The sequence below is a fragment of the Pelophylax lessonae genome, assembly GCF_965119305.1.
Source record: "Pelophylax lessonae genome assembly, chromosome: 11".
In the NCBI taxonomy this organism is placed as follows: domain Eukaryota; kingdom Metazoa; phylum Chordata; class Amphibia; order Anura; family Ranidae; genus Pelophylax; species Pelophylax lessonae.
This window is the reverse complement of record NC_138778.1, coordinates 180,432,917-180,450,693: the sequence shown is the minus strand read 5'-3', so window position 1 is coordinate 180,450,693 and position 17,777 is coordinate 180,432,917. Positions and strand designations below refer to the sequence as shown.

The 17,777-nt window shown below is 43.9% G+C and overlaps 1 protein-coding gene across 1 annotated transcript in view; it reads left to right on the top strand.

The window, feature by feature from the left end:
- Positions 1–17,777, top strand: part of PSMD11 (proteasome 26S subunit, non-ATPase 11) — a 67,916-nt gene that overhangs the window by 18,262 nt on the left and 31,877 nt on the right. The window contains exons 4-5 of the mRNA XM_082271273.1: positions 9,209–9,280; positions 10,987–11,044. Of these exons, the coding sequence (XP_082127399.1) occupies positions 9,209–9,280; positions 10,987–11,044 (130 nt within the window). The remainder of the gene's footprint in view (positions 1–9,208; positions 9,281–10,986; positions 11,045–17,777) is intronic.

The window sequence follows — 17,777 nt, the reverse complement described above, 5'->3', positions numbered from 1 at the left end:
AAAGGTGGTTCTATAAAGTATTGACTCAGGGGGGCTGAATACAAATGAGCGCCACACTTTTCACATATTTATTTTTAAAACCTTTTGATAACCATTTTTCATTTTCCTTCCACTTCACAATTATGTGCCACTTTGTGTTGGTCTATCACATAAAATCCATAATAAAATACATTTACAATTTTTGGTTGTAACATGACAAAATATGTAACATTTTCCAGGGGTATGAATATTTTTTCAAGTCACTGTATGTCTGAAAAAAAATCTTCTCTATCTAAAATCTGAAAATCATTCAAATTTTAGGCTCAATTCACACCTGTTGATTTTCAGTGTTTCTGTAGTGCATTTTGCTGTGCTTTCCATGTCTTTTTTACCGCTATTTGCGTTTATGTATGTTTGTTTTGTTTTTTTTGTGGAAAATTTGTTGTTTGGGCAGATTTAAAAACGAAAAAATGGCAGTAAAAACGCAATAGTTGCGTTTTGGATGCGGATCCATTGAAGTCTATTACATGCAAAACTATGCATTTTGCAGAGAAAAAAAGTCCCCGACCCTTCCCAAGAACACAGAGGCAAAAAATGCATTGATGTGATAGGAACCCATGTTAAAAAAATTAAATGCATTTCTGCAAAAAGCATAAAAAAAATAAAAAAAACATACATGCGTGTGAATGGTGCCTTAGATAGTGAAGGGAGGGTCAGTTTGACCCCTTCCAGAGGACCTGGAGATGGAGAAGTGAGCGAACGTCGCTTACTTTCCACCCCCATTCTGTTGATCAAGAACCCTTTTGCAATCCTGAAGTGTACTTTATATTTTTTCTTTGCACCTATGGAAGCTTTGAACTACCACTCTGTCTTAAAGCGGTAGTATCCCGCTTTTTTACACTTTTACCTACAGGTAAGCCTATAATAAGGCTTACCTGTAGGTACAAATAATATCTCCTAAACCGGCATGGTTTAGGAGATATTTACAGTGCACGCAGCCGCTCGCGCGAGCGGCGCATGCGCTCTGAAGGTCCGGGGGGACCTTCAATCTATTTGCCGGGAGCTTGCCGGAAAATCACTCGTCATCGTGGCTCCAGCCAATCACCGCGCCGGAGCCGCCGAACCCGGAAGAGACGGCGAGGGATCATGGCAGCGCCCGCAGTGATGTCCGGGGGTCCGTGTCGGGGCTTCGCTCTAAGGTAAGTAATACATAATGAGCTAGTATGCGATGCATACTAGCTCATTATGCCTTTGTCTTGCAGGTTTTTTTTTTTTTTTTGAACTGGGTTTACAACCGCTTTAATAGATACCTATGTACCCATTTTTGCCATTTTTTGAACTCCAAAGCCAAGATTGGTCCGTGGCCTGTTAGGAACCGGGCCACGAAGCAGGAGGTGAGCGGGGGGGCAAGTGAGTGGAACTTTATCTACATTTACAGCCTCTCCCCATCCGCCCGAGCTCTGCCTCCTGTCAGATAGAAACATAGAAACATAGAATGTGTCGGCAGATAAGAACCATTTGGCCCATCTAGTCTGCCCAATATATCTGAATCCTATGAATAGTCCCTGGCCCTATCTTATATGAAGGATAGCCTTATGCCTATCCCATGCATGCTTAAACTCCTTCACTGTATTTGCAGCTACCACTTCTGCAGGAAGGTTATTCCATGCATCCACTACTCTCTCAGTAAAGTAATACTTCCTCATATTACTTTTAAACCTTTGCCCCTCTAATTTAAAACTGTGTCCTCTTGTGGTAGTTTTTCTTCTTTTAAATATGCTCTCCTCCTTTACCGAGTTGATTCCCTTTATGTATTTAAAAGTTTCTATCATATCCCCTCTGTCTCTTCTTTCTTCCAAGCTATACATGTTAAGGTCCTTTAACCTTTCCTGGTAAGTTTTTTCCTGCAATCCATGTACTAGTTTAGTAGCTCTTCTCTGAACTCTCTCTAGAGTATCTATATCCTTCTGGAATTATGGCCTCCAGTACTGCGCACAATACTCCAAGTGAGGTCTCACCAGTGTTCTGTACAGCGGCATAAGCACTTCTCTCTTTCTACTGCTTATACCTCTCCCTATACATCCAAGCATTCTGCTGGCATTTCGTGCTGCTCTATTACATTGTCTTCCCACCTTTAAGTCTTCTGAAATAATTACTCCTAAATCCCTTTCCTCAGATACTGAGGTCAGGACTGTGTCAAATATTCTATTTCTCTATCGCTCATTGACAGACGTAGTCTTCTTGATTCTCAAGAGCTGGGTTATGTTGTCTCCGCAGGAGTAGGACTAGGCAGAAAGACAAAACGTTCTGGCTCCACCTTAGGGGCAGTCCCTGAGGGTATATCCTCCCTCTCTCTGCTACAGGGAATCAGTTTTTTTCTGTCTAGTCAGGAGTAAGGACCTAAGTTCCTTGCTGGGATCTTTTGGTCCTGGCAAGACTTTTTTCTTTAGAAAAAGACATTTTTTAGGTAGTTTTTCTCCAGTGTTTTTCCTGTGAGATCTTCAAGCAAAAATGCCGGACTGGGCGACACTTGTGGTCACCCCAGCCGGCCTACGAGCGCGCGCAGACCATGGCATTGCGCTTGGTCGGCCGCGACCCATTCAAGTAAGTATGCGGGGCCGGGCGACGGGCTGGATGTTGAGATCCAGTGGTCACCCCGGTTTCTGCCTACGAGCGCGTGCAGACCAGAGCTCCGCGCTGGGTCGGCCGCGACGGAGTCCCAGTGGAGGGACTGACCTTGCGAGTTAAAAGTCTCGCTTGGACGCCAGGAACCAGAGAGTCGAGGCGTCCGGAGTGGTCCACAAACCCCCACCCCGGTGGAGAGGGTATTGTGAAGAGAGGGTGCCTGTCGGTTCGGTATGGTGAGTAAACGTTCCCTTTTTTTCTTTCCTCGTTATGAGGCAGTATGAATTATGGGCCCCTTCATATATGGTCAGTATATATCTCATACTTATAAGTCCCCCTTGTAATACAGCATGTGTTTGTGGGAAGTGGACTTGGTTTGAGAGCTAACACTCTACCCAGCAGACTGTAACATTACAGCAGACATAGGAGGTATTAGCCTACCTTATTTGTAGTGTATCTCCTGTAGATCCATATATCGCCTCTTAGCAGAGATGCAGGTGGATGTGCTGGGAAAACGATTTTGGCGGTCCGCCGCCATTTTGCCGTAGACCAAGTGCATGTATGTCCTCAGGTCACGCCGGCCGCCATGTTTTTGGAGTCTTATGTCTCTTCTATGGGGGCGGCCATGTTTCGTGAGCCCAGCTACCTCGTGGAGAGCTGGGAACGCCGGAAGGCGTACACAGGGGGCGGAGCCACGTCCTTCTACCCGGGAAAAAGCAACAGCTCCTTCCAGTCTGTAAAAGACAGACGCTGACTGCAGTTGGTTGGAAACTTCACTGCATCGGTTGGTGAGCCTTGGGGGTCCCTCTCTCTCTCTGTGGGATCGAGAAGCAGGTACTCTGAGGGGCGCTATTGCGCTAGGGGGAGACACACAAAAAAAAAAAAAAAAGAGAAAAAGTTTTTTTGTTTTTGCTGGCAAAGGTGTCCTGAATTAACATGGACCCTGCCACTCATGTATCTCCTCCGGATCCCCTCGAGGGGTCTGCAGGATCCTCCAGCACCCCACTGACAATTGAGTCATTGTCAGCTATTATGGAAACTTTTGTGTCCCGGGTGGAAGTGGCTTGTCAGGGACAGGGCGCAAGAAAGCGACCCCCGCCTAACCCCTTATTATCTGAAACCTCGGATTCAGACTCTGAGCCTATTTCTGCAGTTGCAGGTACTTCATCTGGGATTGGTGTCTCGGGTCCTGTCTCTTCAGACAGCGAGGAGGATGTTTCGGCATCAGCCATAGCCCGAGAGGAAGCGTTGGTAAACGCACTCATTGTATCTGTTCAAGAAACCTTAAGGTTACAGGGTATTCCATCGGAAATAGCTGAAACTGAAATCCCCTTTGGGACTAAAAAACGCATCAAAGTGGCGAAGGTTTTTCCATTGCCCAAATGTTTTGGCAATCCAATCGAAGAAGAATGGCGTCTGCCAAAACGCACTTTTACTATTTCTAAACGCATTAACAGGCGTTATCCGTTTGAGGAAACCCTCATTAAGAAATGGACAGAACCACCTGTGGTGGATTCACCAATTGCTAGATTGAATAAAGCCACGGTTATTCCTCTAGAAGACGCTCCGTCTTTTAAAGATCCAGTGGATCGCAAGATAGAAGCTATGTCTCGCACCATGTTTTCCTTGATTGGATCAGCTTTCAGACCTATAATAGCTATTGGTCTGGTTTCGCAGGCTGTAACTGAATGGACCAAGTGGTTACGCCGGGACTTAGAAGAGGTCCCTCAGGCGGTATCAGATTTGTTGGAACAAATGATACAGGGGTTACAGTTTGTGTGTGATGCGGCGTTAGACGCCACTCCATTATTGGCGCGGGCATCAGTCTCAGCAGTGGTTCTCAGGCGTACACTGTGGCTAAAAGGTTGGTTAGCCGACCAAGGTTCCAAAAAAGCATTGGCTAATATCCCCTTTTTAGGAGAGCGTCTATTTGGAGCCAACTTAGATGAGATCATTAAGGATCTCACGGGTGGAAAGAGCACCTTTTTACCGCAAAATTTTAAAGGTAAAGGAACTCGTCAAAGACGAGGGCCTTCTTTTTCTGCTCACAAGAGGTTTTTTCGTCCCGCGGGTGAAAAAATTAAGTCCTCCAAAGCTCCTGCAGGAGGCGTCAGGGGTCGTTGGTCGGGCAAGCAAAAGCCCGCCCCCTCCAGACCTGAAGATAAACCGTCCAAAGCCTGAAGGTGCGCCCCCACCCATAACTGGGGTGGGGGGACGTCTTCGCCGGTTCCCGGATCCATGGCTTTCCAGAATCCCGGACAGAGGGGTTTGCGAAGTCATAAGGTCAGGGTACAAGATCAAGTTTCGATCTCTCCCACCGGCGCGATTCTTCCCTTCCAATATCCGACTATCCCCGGATCGTTTAGAAGATCTGCGGAGAGCAGTCACAGATTTACTACAACAAGGAGTGGTAGTCCACGTTCCTTGGACAGAACGGTTTCAAGGGTTTTATTCAAACCTATTTACAATACCCAGGAAAGAGGGCAAAGTGCGTCCAATTGTGGACTTAAGGGCACTCAATTCTTTTGTCAACATAAGAAGATTCAGAATGGAGTCCATTCGCACAGTAGCAGCCTTCCTGCATCCAGGAGATGTCCTAGCGTCCATAGACATCAAGGACGCATATCTTCACATTCCCATTTTCGCAGGACATCAGCGGTTTCTACGCTTTTCCGTAGAAGAGAACCACTATCAGTTTGTGGCGTTACCTTTCGGTCTCGCCACGGCTCCGCGGGTCTTCACGAAGGTGTTGGCCCCAATGTTGGCACTTCTGCGCCAAAGAGGCATATCGATCCTTGGTTACCTAGACGATCTTCTGCTTCATGCAGAGTCTCCTCAGACCTTGCTACAAAACATAGAAATTACTATGATTTCTTTACAGGAATTCGGGTGGCTGGTGAACCAGCAAAAGTCATTTCTGGTTCCCACCCAGAGGCTCGAATATCTGGGTCTAATTCTAGACACAGTCAGGACAAGAGTTTTTCTTCCGGTAGGGAAACTCCGAAAGATTCAATCAGCAGTCCAGTTGTTACTGTCCAACAGCTGGTCTTCCCTTCGGACTTGCATGAGGGTTCTGGGGTTGATGGTGGCTTCGTTCGAAGCAGTCCCATTTGCCCAGTCTTTGTTCAGCAAGAGATTCTTCTCAGATGGAATCGGAATCCGGAATCCCTGGACAATCAGATCCGATTGAGCAAACAGACCAGAGAGTCTCTGGTCTGGTGGCTTCGGTCTCCGATGCTCAGCCAGGGAAAGTCATTTCTGCCAATATATTGGACGACAGTGACCACGGATGCCAGTCTATCCGGATGGGGAGGAATTCTCGGTCAGTTATCTGTCCAGGGACTTTGGTCCCCGGAAGAATCCAGGTTACCGATAAATGTATTGGAACTGAGAGCGATCAGACTTTGTCTGATTCACTGGACCGAGCAGCTCCAGGGCAGCCCGGTTCGGATCCAGTCGGACAATGCCACGGCCGTGGCTTATGTCAATCACCAGGGGGGCACCAAGAGTGTCCGAGCGGCCAAAGAAGTGGCTTGCATTCTTCGCTGGGCGGAACGATTTGTTCCAGCAATCTCTGCGGTGTTCATTCCGGGGGTGGAGAATTGGCAGGCAGATTATCTCAGCCGTCAGACTCTGGATCAGGGGGAATGGTCCCTCCATCCAGACGTTTTCCACCAGTTGTGCCTACGGTGGGGCACCCCGGATGTGGATCCGTTGGCATCACGATTCAACAGGAAAGTTCAGAGATTCGTGGCTCGCTCCCGCGATCCTCTAGCAGAAACCGCAGACGCACTGATCGCCCCGTGGGGGCAATACCAGCTAATGTATGCCTTCCCTCCTCTCGCGTTACTGCCAAGACTTCTTCGCAGGATAGAGGAGGAAGGAATTCCAGTAATTCTGGTAGCTCCGGACTGGCCTCGTCGAGCTTGGTACGCCAACGTGGTCAGACTGGTGGCGGACGTCCCGTGGAGACTTCCTCTCAGGGAGGACCTACTGTCTCAGGGACCGATCTTCCATCCTGCTTTACGATCGCTGGCTTTAACGGCCTGGCTATTGAGACCCAGGTGCTGAAGGACAAGGGATTGTCAGCTTCAGTTATTCCTACTCTAGTTGAAGCAAGGAAAGCGACTTCCAGAAAGATTTATCATCGCACATGGAAGTCCTACATTGCATGGTGTGAACCTTTGGGGTTCCGTCCTCGGTCTTATTCGATTAGTCGAATATTAGCTTTTCTGCAACAAGGGGTTGAGCAGAAACTGGCCTTGAGTACTATCAAGGGTCAGGTCTCAGCATTAGCTATCTTCTTTCAGAAGCCTTTGGCTACTCATTCCTTGGTGCGGAATTCCATCCAGGGGGTGCGACATCTGGCTCCGCCAGTGCACGCGCCGTTACCCCCCTGGGATCTTAATTTAGTGTTGTCGGTTCTTCAGAAACCTCCCTTTGAAGATATTAGGGAGATTCCTCTACCTACGTTGTCCCAGAAGGCGGCCTTCTTGGTGGCTATTACTTCTGCACGCAGGGTGTCAGAACTGGCCGCATTATCTTGTCGTTCACCATATCTGGTGGTTCATAGAGATAAGGTGGTTCTTCGTCCGAATCCATCCTTCCTACCAAAAGTGGTTTCAGAATTTCATCTGAATGAAGAAATTGTGTTACCTTCCCTGTGTCCTAAGCCCAGTCATCCTCGGGAGTTTGCTTTACACTCCTTGGATGTGGTCCGGGCGATCAGGGTATACTTGAAAACGACAGACTCGTTTCGCAAGACGGATTCACTTTTTGTGATCTCAGATGGACCCAAAAAGGGGTTGCCTGCATCTGCCGCGACCATTTCCAGATGGATCAGACAGACGGTAGTACAGGCTTATTCTATTAAGGGTCGGGAGCCCCCGTTCCCTGTTAAGGCGCACTCCACTCGGGCACTTAGTGCGTCATGGGCCTTTCGCCATCAGGCGTCAGTGGTCCAGGTGTGCAAGGCGGCTACCTGGTCGTCGGTGCATACCTTTACAAAACATTATAAAGTTGATGTAATGGCATCGTCTGATGCCTCGTTTGGCCGCAAGGTTTTGCAGGCCGCCATTTGAGGAGACCAGTGGTCTACCTCGAGGGTTTTTTCCGTTGGAATTTTTATTTGAGTCTCATTCTTTGTTTATAATGAGCCTTTAAAACTTCTAGTTTGGCACCGGTTGGGCCTTCTAGATTGGATTTGATTTTGTCAATCCCACCCCTCATTTGTGGCACTGCTTCTGGATGTCCCAGCTCTTGAGAATCAAGAAGACTACGTCTGTCAATGAGCGATAGAGAAAAATGGATTTTTGTAAGATCTTACCGTAAAATCCTTTTCTCTTAAGCTCATTGACAGACGTAGTACCCGCCCCTCTATCATTGAGTTGGGTTGGGTTAAATTCTCTGTTACTGCTTTAGAACAGAACTGATTCCCTGTAGCAGAGAGAGGGAGGATATACCCTCAGGGACTGCCCCTAAGGTGGAGCCAGAACGTTTTGTCTTTCTGCCTAGTCCTACTCCTGCGGAGACAACATAACCCAGCTCTTGAGAATCAAGAAGACTACGTCTGTCAATGAGCTTAAGAGAAAAGGATTTTACGGTAAGATCTTACAAAAATCCATTTATTCTGCCCTTGGGTTTTTAAGCCCCAGGTGCATTATCTTGCACTTATCCACATTAAATTTCAGTTGCCAGAGTTCTGACCATTCTTCTAGTTTTCCTAAATCCTTTTCCATTTGGCGTTTCCCTCCAGGAACATCAACCCTGTTACATATCTTTGTGTCATCAGCAAAAAGACAAACCTTGCCATCGAGGCCTTTTGCAATATCACTTATGAAGATATTAAACAAAATTGGTCCCAGTACAGATCCCTGAGGTACCCCACTGGTAACATGACCTTGTTCTGAATGTTCTCCATTGACTACAACCCTCTGTTGTCTGTCACTCAGCCACTGCCTAATCCACTCAACAATATGGGAGTCCATGCTCAATGACTGCAGTTTATTGATAAGTCTTCTATGTGTGACAATGTCAAAAGCCTTACTAAAATCTAGATATGCAATGTCTACTGCACCTCCACCGTCTATTATTTTAGTCACCCAGTCAAAAAAATCTATAAGATTTGTTTGAAATGATCTCCCTGAAGTAAACCCATGTTGTTTTTCATCTTGCAATCCATGGGATTTAAGATGTTCCACAATCCTATCCTTTAATAGGGTTTCCATTAATTTGCCTACTATTGATGTCAGACTCACTGGTCTATAGTTGCTTGATTCCTCGCTACTACCTTTCTTGTGAATGGGCACGACATTTGCCAATTTCCAATCTTCCGGGACGACTCCAGATTAGCGGCGGAATTAGATTCTTATAGGAGCACAAACCCTACTGTAAACTGCACAGGCAAGGGATCTAGGTTGCATGCTCCTTCTGAGAATCTGATGAGAATGATGATCTGAGGTGGTGCTTGAATCCTCCTAAAGGAAGGTAGGGATGTTGGGGAGGTTTTCACGTGGACCAGAAGTTCATGATAGTATTTTCTTATCCTAGAGTTCAGTTTGAGCTGTGAGAAGCACATATGTAAAGCAATAGCATTCTCTTGCAGGTGGAGCTGTGCCTGGAATGCATTGAATGGGCCAAGGCTGAGAAGAGGACCTTTCTACGCCAAGCACTGGAGGCAAGTGGGACACTTTAAATGATTTAGAAGATCAATAAATGCCTAAACTTTTACAATTCCAGTCTAATGGCAAAGCAGGATATTGTTATGAATGAGGAGCCGCTAAAGCAGTGGTTCTCAACTCTTCTCCTCGGGACCGACCAACAGGCCAGGTTTGCAAGATAGCTAAATTATGTCACAGGTGATCTCATTTCCTAGCTCAGTGATTGCAGTATTCTGGTCTGCATCTCCCCAAGGTAATACTTAAAATCTGGCCTGTTAGTGGGTCCCGAGGACCAGAGTTGAGAACCACTGTGCTGAAGTTGTTGAATCCACAAATTGCCTGTTTTACCTTCTTTTGGTTGACATTCTGGTATTGAGTCCAAGACTTCACTGGTACTGGTAAAGTATATTGCTGATTGATGGCACACACATTGTTTTATATTATATCTGACTTTGCTGTTAGACTGCATTTCAAAATCAAAGTGTATGTAAGCACTTAATTTATTTGTTAGTGTGGTTGGCATCATTTGTGATTACCTTGAAAATGTTCTTACCTGGAGATCCTGCCAATAACAGTTTTTTTTTTTTTTTTCAGTCTGGCAATGCTAAGCCACAACCACACAAGTACCTTGGGCCAATGATTTGGGACTTTATGGGCTAGTATAAAATATAGATTGGTTTGAAAAGCAGGGTTTTTTATTCAAAACAGATTAATAGTACACGGATACAATAATCGCATGAGGTGTGGGTTATAGACCCATTAGTGGTTGGTGAAGATAAGAAAGAAGTGACATTTGTGATAGGTGACAAATGGTATGTCTCTCTATTATTCACGCTTGGATGGCGTGAATTCTGTAGGGAGAGATATCCTTAAATTTCTACGCGTTTGGCTTTACGCCTTTGTCAAGGAAATTTTTCACCGTATCTGTAAATATATTAGTTGATTAGTAGAATATTATGCTGCCAATGGAAAGTTTTCATTGGCAGCATAATATTCTACTAATCAACTAATATATTTACAGATACGGTGAAAAATTTCCTTGACAAAGGCGTAAAGCCGAAACGCGTAGGAATTTAAGGATAAATCTCCCTACAGACTTCACGCCATCCAAGTGTGAATAATAGAGAGACATACCATTGGTCACCTATCACAAATGTCACTTCTTCTTTCTTATCTTCAACAACCACTAATGGGTCTATAACCCACACCTCATGCGATTATTGTATCCATGTACTATTAATCTGTTTTGAATAAAAAACCCTGCTTTTCAAACCAATCTATATTTTATACTAGCCCATAAAGTCCCAAATCATTGGCCCGAGGTACCAAAAACCACCCCCCAAAATCTTCAAGGGATGAAGGCTAAAACCTACTATTAAGGTCTTGGGAATTACACCCAAATAGTAACAACCACACAAGTAGCAGCAGCATTGTCCGCTTGCCATGTGCACTCCTTTAGTCAGCGTTTTGGCTGCCCTTCCTTTAGCCCTCATAGGTGCCCAATGGCCACTGGAAGGAGTGTGCATGGCAGGCTGACAACGCTGCCTCCAATTGTGGAGCTGTGGCTTAGTGTTGTCAGCCTAAAGTCATATCTGCTGTTACTGGCAGAATCTCCAGGTAAAAAACTTTGCAACAGATTCTCAAAAAAAGCATTTACATAGTTTTTTTTTTTTTTTACCACTTATGTATAAGAGCTCTAATATAAAGCTTTGCTTTCTTTTAGGCACGACTTGTTTCTCTGTATTTCGATACTAAACGCTACCAAGAGGCATTGCACTTGGGTATGTAATCCAGCAGATGGCAGCCTGTATCTGTACTTTATAAACCGTATCTAAGCTCTTCCTCTAGTATTCGTCATCATTGTGGCTCTAAAATTGAGCCAGTATTGTGTTTTTATAAAATATTTCAAGACAAATTTTGAGCATTAGAAAAATAAGCACTCTGTGTTTAAAAAAAAAAAAATCTTTTTTTATTAAAGAGGAATAGCTACAGCATTTTATTGTAAATATATTGTTACCTAAATTTGTTGTACCCAGCATAAAGATAGATAGGGATAGGGGTAGATTTACTAAAACTGTTGCACTCAGAATCTAGTGCAGCTGTGAATGGTAGCCAATCAGCTTCTAATGTCAGCTTTTTCAATTAAAGTAAACTATCGCCTTGAAAAACAACCCATTCAGTTTAAAATAGAAAAGATAGGCAAAACATTTTTGCATAGCTATAAAATTACATTATAAATACTGCTGTTTTTTTTCCCCTTTTTTTATAAGTGAGCACATTGTTCTCAGCTGCCCAAGAGCTGGGGGAGGAGAAGCCGCAGCACACTAAACTTCCCAGGGAATGGTTGTGTAGTGGAGAAGTGTCAGGACAAGTCTGATCATTGGACGAGAGTACACTAAGTGTCCAGCATAGCTAGAGAAAGGACCACAGTGTGCTCTCCTGCTTAGTGTGGTCAGTTTTTAATAGGAAAGTACAGGGACTGGCAGGAACACCAGGGATTTAACACACAAAAAGCAATACAAAGAGAACAGGATACTTTCTCATACAAGTACATGAGACAGCAGGCATATAGCAGGAATATGAAGTGTTGGGGTAACAAGTGCTTTAAGCGTTGACAATAAAACCTGGAAGCTGATTGTTTCTCTGCAGAACTGCACCAGATTTTCCACCATACAGTTTTAGTAAATAACCCCCCTTGTTTTTATCATTCTATTTTTGAAACCGAACTGAACTGACCTGCTCTGCCTTAGGCAACTTACTCCAGTTACCCAAGATCTTTCAGAACCCGAAAACTCACTTCCTTAAAGCACATTGATTTATTGCTAGTGCATGCAAAGTCTAATTGTTAAAATACACCTGTCATGAGATGTCATGTCAAGTATGGCTGTTGCCTTTTCTTCCTTCCGTGCAAATGCTAGTTGCCTGGGTTTAATATTTTTTAAATTCCAGACCTGGAAAAAGCATGCTATTAAAGTGGTAGTAAATTCTTATGTTAAACTTTGACCTACAGGTAAGCTTATATTCTGCTGTAGGTCTCTTTAAAAATTTGCGCTGTTTGGTAGATACAGCCATCAGCTCCAGCCAATGACATCACTGGCACATGCACGGGACGCCCTGCATTCAGGGCACACCGGGTGTACTGGGACTGCAGAGAGTGCTATGCTGTGATGGTGAAATTGGAGAGCTTGTACACGGAGGGAAGAGGGGGTAAAGATTTAAGCATCAGGAGAAGTAACAGCTCTTTGCTGGAGGCCTCTGTGGAAAGGAAAGTCTGTCATAATGTGCTAGTATGTGTTGCATCCTAGCACTTTATGCCACAAACCTGTAAGGAGCCTATTAAAAAAACTCTTTATTAAAGTTAGAAAGGTATAACACTCTTTATTAAAGTGAACCCACATATACCCAGTGAAGTGAACAGCCTCAGATGATACAGAGATGAAATAAATCTCCCTACATACAGTGGATATAAAAATCTACACACCCCTGTTAAAACCCTGTCAGGCTTCTGTGGTGTAAAAAAAATGACAAGGATAAATCCTATCAGAACTTTTTCCACCTTTTAATATGACCTATAAACTGTGCAACTCAGTTAAAAAAAAAATTAAAAGCTTTTAGGAGGGGGGGAGTAAAAATAAAAAACTAAAATAATGTGGTTGCATAAGTGTGCACACCCTCTTATAACTGGGGATGTAGCTGTTTTCAGAATTGAGCAATCACATTCAGTAAACATTTGCCATCATTTAAAGTGCCTCTGATTAAACCCAAATAAAGTTCAGCTGTTCTAGTAGGTCTTTCCTGACATTTTCTTAGTCGCATCCTACAGCAAAAGCCATGGTCCACAGAGAGCTTCCAAAGCATCATTGTTAAAAGGTATCAGTCAGGAGAAGGGTACAAAAGGATTTCCAAGGCATTACATATACCATGGAACACAGTAAAGACCGTCATCATCAAGTGAAGAAAATATGGCACACCAGCGACATTACCAAGAACTGGATGTCCCTCCAAAATGGATGAAAAGACAAGAAAAGGTTGCCAAGAGGCCTACAGCAACATTAAAAAAGCTGCAGGAATATCTGGCAAGTGCTGGCTGTGTGGTACATGTGACAACAATCTCCCGTATTCTTCATATGTCTGGGCTATGGGGAAGAGTGGCAAGACGAAAGCTTTTTCTTATAAAGAAAAACATCCAAACCCGGCTAAATTTTGCAAAAACACATCTGAAGTCTCCCAGAAGCATGTGGGAAAATTTGTTATGGTCTGATGAAACCAAGGTTGAACTTTTTGGCCATAATTCCAAAAGATATGTTTGGCACATCACCAAAAGAACACCACTGCACATCACCAAAAGAACATCATGCCCACAGTGAAGCATGGTGGTGGCAGCATCAGACTTTGGGGCTGTTTTTCTTCAGTTGGAACAGTGGCCTTAGTCAAGGTAGAGGGAATTATGAACAGTTCCAAATACCAGTAAATATTGGCACAAATCCTTCATGTTTCTGCTAGAAAGCTGAACATGAAGAGGAACTTCGTCTTTCAGCATGACAACGACCCAAAGCATACATTCAAATCAACAAAGGAATGGCTTCACCAGAAGATTAAAGTTTTCGATTGGCTCAGACCCAGACCTGAATCCCATTGAAAAATCTGTGGGGGATCTGAAGAGAGCTGTGCTCAGGAGATGCCCTCGAAATCTGACAGATTTGAAGTGTTTTTGCAAAGAAGAGTGGACAAATATTGCCAAGTCAAGATGTGCCATGCTGATAGACTCATACCCAAAAAGACTGAGTGCTGTAATAAAATCAAAAGGTGCTTCAAAAAAAGTATTCGTTTTTAAGGGTGTGCACACTTATGCAACCATATTATTTTTAGTTTTTCATTTTTACTTCCCACCACCTTAAAGATTTCAGTTTGTTGTTCATCTTAGTTGTACAGTTTTTAGGTCACATTAAAGGTGGAAAAAGTTCTGAAATGATTTATCTTTGTCTCATTTTTATACATCACAGAAACCTGACATTTTAACATGGATATGTAGACTTTATATATCCACTGTACGTTTACGTGTATATCTGCTGTCTTCAGCTTCCTACACTCTTTAGAAAGTGCACATTGTGTTACAAATCTTGTTTCCTCATTTAGCAGTGGGAGAGGAGTCTAGGCATACACTGTGTGTGAGCTGATTGGAAGAATGGCACACGCCCCCCCCTTCACATAGGTAGAGGAATGAAGAAACCTGCAGAGCTGTGTTGTGACTAGACAAGCTCTCTGCTTATCTGTCTCTAAATCCCTTCCCCGACAGAAAATCAGCTGCTTTTATCTCCTGTGTCAGATAACTTGTCAGAAGTTATCATGCTGATAACAGAGGAACAGAGTACCTGAAAGACATAGGGCTTTAGAGAGAGATAGGTAAACACTACAGATGTGTGCCCAGGTCAGATTTCATAAATTCATTCATTTTAAGTGTCAGAATTCCTTATCTATATATCTGGGGGTTGTGGCTTGAGAAGTATGGAAGCCTAGGAATAAGGACAATAGCAAAGAGCTAGAGTTCTCTAAAGGGAAGTAATCAATTTTTTGTGATTTGCTATTTTTGTGATTGTTCTTTTATTAGGCTATTTCTGCTTAACTATAAAAAATGAATTCGAACTTGAATGCGGAAACAGTATAAAAGCCTGAAATTTACAAGAAAGCATTTATTTATAGCCTGTTTAAAAAAGAAAACTTAGTTGACAGCATTTTCAGAATAGCTTTTAGAACTGTGTTGGGAATAGGTGATGAAGATGTGACTCCAGGAAAGGTCACACACAATCAGATAAAACCTTCAGCCTGAGTACACTGATAACTCTTTAGTGAAATGGTAATCAATGTGTGAATAGTGGTATCTGTAGAACTTTCTTGCTATAAACTTAAACGAGAGCTCTTTTAGCCCTTCTTCACATTGGAGCGATTTGACAGGTTAAATCGCATCGTATTGCCAGCAATTGTGCTGTTTAAATCTGTGCGACGCCGACTTTGCGGTGTCGCACCGATTTGAAAAAGTAGTTCCTGCAGTACTTTTGGCAATATTGGGTATGACTTGCATAGACCTCTGTGCATGATGTCACCCGAAGCCACACCCGAAGTGCACTGACAGGCGGCTTTGAAATCGTGCAATTTCAGAAGAAGTCGCACAATTCCAAAGCCGCAGTCAATGTGATTGAGGGCTTAAAGGATAAGTTCACCTGTTTATAGCATGTTACACCTGTATTTAGAGTGTAACATGCCTAGGTGGATGCAGCATCGATCCGACGCTGCATCTGTCCCCCGGCGCCTCTAACATTGAGAACCAAGCGATCGAATACTGCCGGTTGTTCGGTTCCCACAGCTCCCTGAGTATAGGGCTGCTGACTGGCCTGTGGAGGGGGCGGGAGTGGCCGGCTCAGGCTCCCAGTGGCTTGCTGAGCCGGGTGCCAGTCTAGGCATGGCTCTGTGACATCAACCGACAGAGGGGTTCAGTTTGCTGTCTGCTGAAAACGGGTTACAGGAATGCAGAACAAACTGCACTCCTGTGATCCACAGGAGAAGTACATCCAAATAAGCTTTACTTCTGTACTTCTCATTTAATGTGTAAACACTTGCACAGTATTCCAGTCTTTTCTCTTAGCTTGCCCTCCTCCAATGATGACAGTGTGATGCTCCCTCCTTGTCTCCATGCTATTGGATTATTTTTCTGGGCCAGCATCTTTTCTTTGGCCATTGGGTTGCCACAAATAATATTGCAGCACGTGTGTCCTGGAGTTACATTTTCACTCAGCTGGAAAATCCGTGTACAGCTAAAAAGAAAAAAAAAATTAATAAAAGGTATAGTATTTTTTGGGGGGCAGAAGAGTCATATAAAGCCTCTTCTACCAAAAACTGCCACCTCCTCGTATTTTTCCCCCCACTTACTCTCTGCTTAGAAAAATGAAACGTGTGCTTCATTTGAACATGGCTGGGTGCTAATCCAGGTTACTGGAACTCAATGCTGTTTTACCTGTGTAAGGTCTGTTTTACACGGGCTTCAGCTTGTATAAGAGTTGAACAGAGATCTTAATAGGAGTGTTGATTATCACTTTAGGCTGGGTTCACACTAGTGCGAATTGGATGCGGATTTCCCTGCACCCAATTTGCATGACAGGAGATTGTGCCCGGCTCTCAATCGAGCAGGTTCACACATCTCCGTGGCGGCTGCGGAGCCGATTGCACAGGGGTCCTGTGCCTCTTTGGCTCAGTTTCAGGTCTGAATTTAAGCAAAAATTGGGACCTGATTCATCCCTGAAATGGAGAACAGGGAAGCACCGGACCCCTGCTGTGAGACGCATCTGTATTAGGTGTGAACCCAGCCTTAAACAAGTACTGTACAAAAGATATGACTCCTGCACTTGAGGGGTTATCTTGAAACGGGTATCCTGAGAATGCGATTCAGGTTGAATGGAGGTAGTCCCTGCTGTGCTGCCACTCTCAACAGGTCGTGGTAACCCAAACAGATTCTAAAAAAAGGAGAGTCTTGGTGGTCCTTGATTGCACATGTTTGCCCGTGTTCCAACTTGTTTTGTGAGTACAATGTGTATGCTATTTTATTTATTTTTTTATTTAAAACCCCTTAATGTAACAATACAGTGGCACCCCCCCCCTTTTTTTGGGGGGGTTACATTTGTCGGCATAGAAGTCATGCAAATATTGGTATCTATATATGTTTAGACCAATGCTATTTTATTTTAATAAATTGTTTTAAAGATAATTCTCTAGGCTGGTGCGCCCTCTGTTCGTTCCTTTTTTAAACAAGCTGCTAGCAGGCTTCAGCAGGCTTTTGACAAGCTTCAAAAAGCTCTGAAGCTTGCTAGCAGCTTATTTTCAGTTTCAATCAGCATTCTTATTAGGATCTGTGTTCTGCATTTACAAACTGGAGCTGAATGGTACTTTTAACAAAGCTTGCTTAAAGCTCTGCAAATGCTTTTTCAAAGCTTGCTGTTCATGCTGCACCTATACAAACAAGCCTGTGTGAAACAGGCGTTAGAGAGGCTGGATTGGGTATATCTTGGGTGCATATTCACACCTCTCAGCAGCTGGTGTTCTCCTAACACCTACAGTTTTGCCTAAAAGGAAAACATAAGGAATTGGCTGGAAGGAGAGAGCTGAAATAGTTAAAGATCTTCAAAGAAATGTCCATGGATAAGCACAACAGGACACTCCTATAATTGATTGCACTGTTAGTCTATCCACCCTGTTACAAATTAGAAGGATTGAATGAAGGTCACAGGAGATGTTTTGTTGCATTGCTGCCCGTTGAGTTCACAGTTTTGTGGGTTAAATCAGCATTACTGCGCACTTCGTGAATGTACAGAAATTTATTTTTTTTACAAAATCTGCCTCCTTGTTTATCAAGTCAGGTCAAAGGTGCAAAAATCCATAATTGTGGGGTGCGATGGAGATGAAAAATGGAGCTGTTGCATAAAAAGGGACAGCTTATAGCAGTACTAGGTTAGGTTTGTAATTGGG